The sequence below is a fragment of the Gallinula chloropus genome (genome assembly GCF_964237585.1).
Source record: "Gallinula chloropus genome assembly, chromosome: 36".
NCBI classification, from domain to species: Eukaryota; Metazoa; Chordata; class Aves; order Gruiformes; family Rallidae; genus Gallinula; species Gallinula chloropus.
In genome coordinates this window covers 538,744-545,937 of record NC_140121.1, presented here as the reverse complement: position 1 = coordinate 545,937, position 7,194 = coordinate 538,744, and the positions used below count along the sequence as shown (strand labels likewise).

Here is a 7,194-nt window from a genome sequence, read left to right as displayed (position 1 = left end):
GACACTCTGCGCGGCGACGCCGGCACCGGCGGCGAACAGCTGGAAGGTGCTGCCGGCGTAGCGCCGCGGGGCGATGCAGCTGATTCTCGGGGGGTCCTCGTGGCTCAGGAGGGCCAATGGAGGAGGGGAGAGTTTTGGTGCTGCCACAACCCCTGTGGGGACAGACAGACGGACGGACAGACAGAGAGAAGACGCGGTGAGCCGGACGCCAGCGGCGCAGCCAACGCCAAACTCGAGGGGGGAAAAAAAGACCCTCAACCGTACCCAGCACGAGGAGGAGAATCTTCAGCCTCATCCTCTTCATCCTCAGGGTGGGGGCGAGGGGCTGGCTGTGCCTCACAGCCCCCAGGGCACCGGGAAGGAGGAGGAGGAGGAGGAGGAGGAGGTGGAGATCTGCTCGAGCTGAAGTTTCGTCACCCAGGAAGGAAACGGCCGCATCCCCCGGCGCCGGCCGAGGGTGGGACCCTCCTGCCTTGCGCAAAGCTCCGGGCTCTGGGTGCTCTGGGTGCCGTTTCCCACCCCCTCCCTGTGTCATTAACACCAGGGCTAATTAAAACCCCACAGCGCGGCCGTCGCTGCCCCACCGCCACCTGCAGCTCCACTCTGGCACCTGTGGCTCTGGAGGAACCGAGCCCGAGGGGGATGGGGTCCCCCTGAAAGTCTCCCCGGGTGCCCCCCACCCACACCCACCCCCCCCCAGCCCTCGGGAGGGGTGAGGGGGAGGAGGCAGCACCCGCAGCCCACAGGGAGAGGATGGGAAATGAGCTCACCCGCCGCTGCCCCGGCTGTGTGGGGCTGAGCTGGTGCCCTGGGTGGGGAGCAGTACACGCACCCCCCCATCCCCCTCCTCCAAATCTACCTGCCCCCAGCCCCTCCAACTGCCTCCAGACCCCCCAAACCTGCCCCCTCTCCATCTACACCTGTCCTAGTGCCCCTCAAGTCTGCACCAGGCACCCCAAAAACTGGCCCGGGGGTTCTCAGATCCACACTGAGCCACTTGAATCTACTCCAGGGCACCCCACATCTGCCCCAGACCCCCCCCCAGCTGCCCCAGACCCCTCCCCAGCTGCCCCAGACCCCCCCAAGCCTGCAGCTAACCTCCCATACTTGCCCCTAGACCCCTCACCACCTGCCCTAGACGCCCCCAAATCTGACCCAGGATACCCCAATCCCCCCACAGCTGCTCCAGAGCCACCAAGCTTGCAGCTAACCTCCCAAACCTGCCCCCCAGACCCCCCAAACCTACCCTAGGGTACCCCAAGCTTGCGGCTAACCTCCCAAACCTGTTCCCTGACCCCCTCCATCTGCACCAGATCCCCCCAAAACCTGCCTCAGGGCCTCAAAACCTTCTCCAGACGCCCCAAGCCAGCAGCTAACCTCCCATACTTACCCCCAGACCCCCCAAACCTACCCTAGGGCACCCCAAGCTTGCAGCTAACCTCCCAAACCTGCCCCCCAAACCTACCCTAGGGTACCCCAAGCTTGCAGCTAACCTCCTGACCCCCTCCATCTGCACCAGATCCCTCCAAAACCTGCCTCAGGGCCTCAAAACCTTCTCCACACACCCCAAGCTGGCAGCTAACCTCCCATACTTACCCCCAGAACCCCCAAACCTACCCTAGGGTACCCCAAGCTTGCAGCTAACCTCCCAAACCTACCCCCAAGACCCCACAAACCTACCCTAGGGTATCCCAAGCTTGCAACTAACCTCCCTAACCTGTTCCCTGACCCCCTCCATCTGCCCCAGATCCCCCCAAAACCTGCCTCAGGGCCTCAAAACCTGCTCCAGACCCCCCCAAGCCAGCAGCTAACCTCCCATACTTACCCCCAGACCCCCCAAACCTACCCTAGGGTACCCCAAGCTTGCAGCTAACCTCCCTGACCCCCTCCATCTGCCCCAGATCCCCCCCCAAAACCTGCCTCAGGGCCTCAAAACCTTCTCCAGACGCCCCAAGCTGGCAGCTAACCTCCCATACTTACCCCCTGACCCCCCCAAACCTGCCCCAAGACCCCCACGTCTGCCTCAGGATACCCCACACCTGCCCCCAGACCCCCCCCACAGGTGCCCCAGGGCCCCCGAGGCCTACACACCCACCCTGAGGCCTACACACCGACCCCGAGGCCTACACACCTACCCTGAGGCCTACACACCTGCCCCGAGGCCTACACACCGACCCCGAGGCCTACACACCTGCCCCGAGGCCTACACACCGACCCCGAGGCCTACACACCTGCCCCGAGGCCTACACACCTACCCTGAGGCCTACACACCGACCCCGAGGCCTACACACCTGCCCCGAGGCCTACACACCGACCCCGAGGCCTACACACCTGCCCCGAGGCCTACACACCTACCCTGAGGCCTACACACCTGCCCCGAGGCCTACACACCTGCCTCAGACCCCCCCTCCCGCCTCAGGATACCCCAAACCCGCCCCAGACCCCCCCTATCCCGGCCCAGCTCCCTCCGAATCCTCCCTGGGCCGCCCCACACCCCTTAACCCCGGCCCGGAGCTTCCCCCCCGCCCTGAGCCCAGACCCGGCGCCCCCCGACCCCGTCCCGGGAGCCGGCATCGCGCCCAGGTGAGAGGAGAGCGCGGAGGGGGCGGAGCCCCGAGCGCGGCCGACCAATGAGGAGTTAAAACGCGAGGCGCGGGGAGAGATTGACCAATCAGAGCAAAGAACCCCCGCCCCCCCCGCAGAGGGGCGGGGGTAGGCGGGGCTAAAGCGGCTGCTGCCAGCCTGCCGCTGGTCTGGGAGTTCCCGCCTCAGGCGTTCGCCGCGGGCAGCCCCCGCGCCGGGTCCTCCTGGCGGCGGGAGGGGCGGGGCCTGTCTTAAAGGCGCCGCGCGGGGCGATGGCGGCGCCGGCGCTGCTGCCGCTCCTGGCGCTGCTGGCCGGGCCTGGCCCCGGCCCCGGCCCCGGCCCCGCCGCCGCCGCCCCGCCGCCCGACGCCGAGGTGACGTTCGTGCTGCCCGCCGGGCGCCGGGAGTGCTTCTACCAGGGCGCGCCCGGGAACGCCTCGCTGGAGGCCGAGTACCAGGTACGGGGGGCGGGGCCTGAGGGACCGGGAACGAGGGGCGGGGCCTGGGCAGGGGGCGGGGCCTGAGGGACCGGGAACGAGGGGCGGGGCCTGGGCAGGGGCGGGGCCTGGGGACCGGGAACGAGGGGCGGGGCCTGGGCCGGGGGCGGGGCCTGGGGGACCGGGAACGAGGGGCGGGGCCTGGGCAGGGGGCGGGGCCTGAGGGACCGGGAACGAGGGGGCGGGGCCTGAGAACCGTGAGGGGCGCGGCCTGAGGGACCGGGAACGAGGGGCGGGGCCTGGACAGGGGGCGGGGCCTGGGGACCGGGAGGGGCGGGGCCTGGGGGGACCGGGAATGAGGGGGCGGGGCCTGGGCAGGGGGCGGGGCCTGAGTGGGCCGGGAACGGGGGGGCGGGGCCTGAGACTCGGGGGCGGGGCCTGGGGACCGGGAACGAGGGGGCGGGGCCTGAGACTCGGGAGGGGCGGGGCCTGAGGGGACCGGGAACGAGGGGGCGGGGCCTGGACCGGGGGGCGGGGTCTGAGAACCGGGAGGGGCGGGGCCTGAGAACCGGGACCGGGAGGGGCGGGGCTGGTACCAAGGGGCTGGACTGGCCTGTACCGGAGAGGTCTGAGCCGGTACCGGGGATGCTGGGCTGGTACTGGGGGATCTGGGACAGTACCAGGGGATCTGGGTCGGTACTGGGGATGCTGGGCCGGTACCGGGGATCCTGAGCTGGTACTGGGAGATCTGGGCCAGTACCAGGGGTTTTGGGCCGGTACCGGGGTGTCTGGGTTGGTACTGGGGATGCTGAGCTGGTACCAGGGGATCTGAGCTGGTACCAGGAGATGCTGGGTCAGTACCGGGGGTTCTGGGTCAGTACCGGGGTGTCTGTGCCGGTTCCGGGGGTTCAGCCTGTGGGTAAAGCTGGTACCGGGGAGGGCGCTGCGGGGTGAACCGGCCCCGAGGGCCGGGCGGGCGGGGGGGGGTCCCGTTACCCACCGTCCCCGGTGGCACCGTCCCGGTACCGGCAGGTGATCGGCGGCGCCGGGCTGGACGTCGACTTCTCCCTGGAGAGCCCGTCGGGGCAGCTGCTGGTCAGCGAGTACCGGCGCTCGGACGGGGCGCACACGTGAGTGTCCCCAGACCCACCCCACGGCCCCCGGTGCCGCCGTCACGGTGCTGCCATCCCAGTGCCACAATCCCAGTGCCCGTCCCGGTGCCCGTCCTGGTGCTGCCATCCCAGTGCTACTATCCTGGTGCCCATCCGGGTGCTGCCATCCCAGTGCTGCCGTCCCAGTGCCCATCCCAGTGCCGCCGTCCCGGTGCCCGTCCCGGTGCCCATCCCGGTGCCCATCCCAGTGCCCATCCCGGTGCCCAGCCTGGTGCTGCCATCCTGGTGCCCATCCCAGTGCCCATCCTGATACCACCTCCATGCCCATCCCGGTGCCCATCCCGGTGCCCATCCCAGTGCTGCCGTCCCAGTGCCCATCCCAGTGCCCATCCTGGTGCTGCCATCCCGGTGCCCGTCCCGGTGCCCATCCCGGTGCCCATCCCAGTGCCCATCCCAGTGCCACCATCCCAGTGCCCATCCCAATGCCGCCCCAGTGCCCATCCCGGTGCCCATCCTATCCTGGTGCTGCCATCCCAATGCCCATCCCAGTGCCCATCCTGGTGCTGCCGTCCCGGTGCCCATCCCAGTGCCCATCCCGGTGTCCGTCCTGGTGCGAGTCCCAGTGTCCATCCCGGTGCCCATCCCAGTGCCCATCCCGGTGCGAGTCCCGGTGCCCATCCTGGTGCCCATCCCGGTGCCCATCCCGATACCACCTCCGTGCCCATCCTGGTGCTGCCATCCCAGTGCCCATCCTGGAGCCCATCCCAGTGCCCGTCCCGGTACCCATCCTGATACCACCTCCGTGCCCGTCCCGGTGCCCGTATCAGTGCCCATCCCGGTGCCCATCCCGGTGCCGCCCCAGTGCCCATCCCAGTGCCCATCCCAGTGATGCCCCAGTGCCCATCCCGGTGCCGCCCCAGTGCCGCCATCCCGGTAGCCGTGGCGGTGCCGCCGCTGGTGCCGCCGCCGGTGACGCCGCTGTCCCCGCGCAGCGTGGAGCCCACGGAGGCCGGTGACTACCGGCTCTGCTTCGACAACTCCTTCAGCACCATCTCGGAGAAGCTGGTGTTCTTCGAGCTCATCCTGGACAGCGCCGCGGGGGACGAGGACGAGGAGGAGGAGGAGGAGGAGGAGGAGGAAGGGGACGGCTGGGCGGAGGTGGCCGAGCCCGAGGACACGCTGGACGTCAGGATTGAGGACATCAAGGTGGGGGGGGAAGGGAAGGGGAAAGGGAAGGGGAAGGAAGAAAAGGGGAAGGAAGAAAAGGGGAAGGGAAGGAGAAGGAAGGGAAGAAGAAGGGGAAAGGGAAGGGGAGGAATGGAGAAGGGGAAAGGGAAGAGAAACGGAAGGGGAAGAGAAAGGGAAAGGGAAAAGGAGAAGAGAAAGGAGAAGGGAAGAGGAAGGAGAAGGAAAAGGGAAGCAGGAGAAGGAAGGGGAATGGGAAGGAGAAGGGTAGAAGGAGAAGGGAAGGAGGAAAGAAAAGGGAAGGAGAAGGAAGGGAAAGGGAAAGGGAAAGGGAAAGGGAAAGGGAAAGGGAAAGGGAAAGGGAAAGGGAAAGGGGGGAAAGGGAAAGGGAAAGGGAAGGGGAAAGGGAAGGGAAAGAGAAGGGAGGAAGGAGAAGGGAGAGGGAAGGGGAAGAGAAGGGAGGAAGGAGAAGGGAGAGGGAAGGGGAAGGAGGAAGGGAAAGGGAAGGAGAAGGGAGAGGGAAGGGGAAGGAGGAAGGGAAGGGAAAGGGAAGGAGAAGGAAGGGAAGGGGAAGGAAGAAGAAGGGAAGGGGAAGGGGAAGGGGAAGGGGAAGGGGAAGGGAAAGGGAAAGGGAAAGAGAAGGAAGGAGAAGGGGAAGGGATGGGAATGAAGAGAGGAAGGAGAAGGGGGAGGGAAAGGGAAGGAGAAGGAGAAGGGAAGAAGGAGAAGGAAGGGGAAGGGAAGGAGGAAGAAGGGAAGGGAAGGGGAAGGAAAAGAGAAGGGAGGAAGAAGAAGGGAGAGGGAAGGGGAAGGAAAAGGGAAGAAGGAGAACGAAGGAAGGGGAAGGGGAAGGGGAAGGGGAAGGGGAAGGGGAAGGGGAAGGGGAAGGGGAAGGGGAAGGGGAAGGGAAGGGAAGGGGAAGGAGGAGAAGGGCGTGATCCCCACCTCCCCGGCGCAGGAGTCGATCGAGACGATGCGGGGGCGGCTGGAGCGCAGCATCCAGCTCCAGACGCTGCTCCGGGCGTTCGAGGCGCGAGACCGGAACCTGCAGGAGAACAACCTGGGCCGGGTCAACTTCTGGTCGGGGGTCAACCTGGGGGCGCTGGTGCTGGTGGCCGTGCTGCAGGTCTGTCTGCTCAAGAGCCTCTTCCAGGACAGGCGGACGGCGGCGCCCACCTAGACAGACAGACGGACAGACCGACCCGCCCCGACGCCGCGCGGCGCCCGCGGAAGGGACCTGGGGGGGGTCTCCACACGCCTCCCACCCCCCAACACACACACACTCTGCTGGGTCTCCAGCCCAGGAGGGATTAAACGGCCCCAGTTTTGCACCCCGGTGTCTGGGAGCGGCTGGGGGTGCTGGGGGAGGGAGGGGGTGGGGTGGGAGGGGATGGGGTGGGGAAGGGGTTGGGATGGGGTGGGGAAGGGGTAGGGAAGGGATGGGGTGGGGAAGGGGGTTGGGAGGGGATGGGGTGGGGAAGGGGTTGGGATGGGGTGGGGAAGGGATGGGGTGGGGAAGGGATGGGGTGGGGAAGGGGTTGGGAGGGGGTGGGGTGGGGAAGGGGGTTGGGAGGGGATGGGGTGGGGAAGGGGTTGGGAGGGGGTGGGGTGGGGAAGGGGTTGGGTGGGGATGGGGTGGGGAAGGGGTTGGGAGGGGGTTGGGAAGGGGTGGGATGGGGTGGGGTGGGGAAGGGGTTGGGAGGGGCGTCCCGTGGGGTTTTGGGGAGGAATCGCTGTATTCTGGGGTTGAGGCACCGGGAGGCACTGGGAGCTTTGGGGCTGGAGGCATTGGGTGGCCCTGGGGGACACCGGGAAGCACCGGGAGCTTCAGGGATGGAGGCACCGGGAAGTACCAGGAGGCACTGGGAGTCACCAGG

General features: G+C 67.8%; 1 protein-coding gene across 1 annotated transcript; it reads left to right on the top strand.

Annotated features, from left to right (window-relative positions):
- Positions 1–2,852: 2,852 nt before the first annotated feature.
- On the top strand, positions 2,853–6,642 carry TMED1 (transmembrane p24 trafficking protein 1). Its single transcript, XM_084277835.1, has 4 exons — positions 2,853–3,041; positions 4,053–4,150; positions 5,125–5,338; positions 6,276–6,642. Exons 1-4 carry the CDS (start codon positions 2,856–2,858, stop codon positions 6,495–6,497), a joined length of 720 nt encoding a protein of 239 aa, XP_084133961.1. The 5' UTR covers positions 2,853–2,855; the 3' UTR covers positions 6,498–6,642.
- Positions 6,643–7,194: the final 552 nt, after the last annotated feature.

Excerpts from the sequence above, each read along its gene's own strand:
- TMED1 (XM_084277835.1), top strand. The coding sequence starts at position 2,856 with ATGGCGGCGCCGGCGCTGCTGCCGCTCCTGGCGCTGCTGGCCGGGCCT. Across the intron at positions 3,042-4,052 it reads CGCTGGAGGCCGAGTACCAG|GTGATCGGCGGCGCCGGGCT; the intron begins GTACGGGGGGCG and ends CGGTACCGGCAG. Across the intron at positions 4,151-5,124 it reads CGCTCGGACGGGGCGCACAC|CGTGGAGCCCACGGAGGCCG; the intron begins GTGAGTGTCCCC and ends GTCCCCGCGCAG.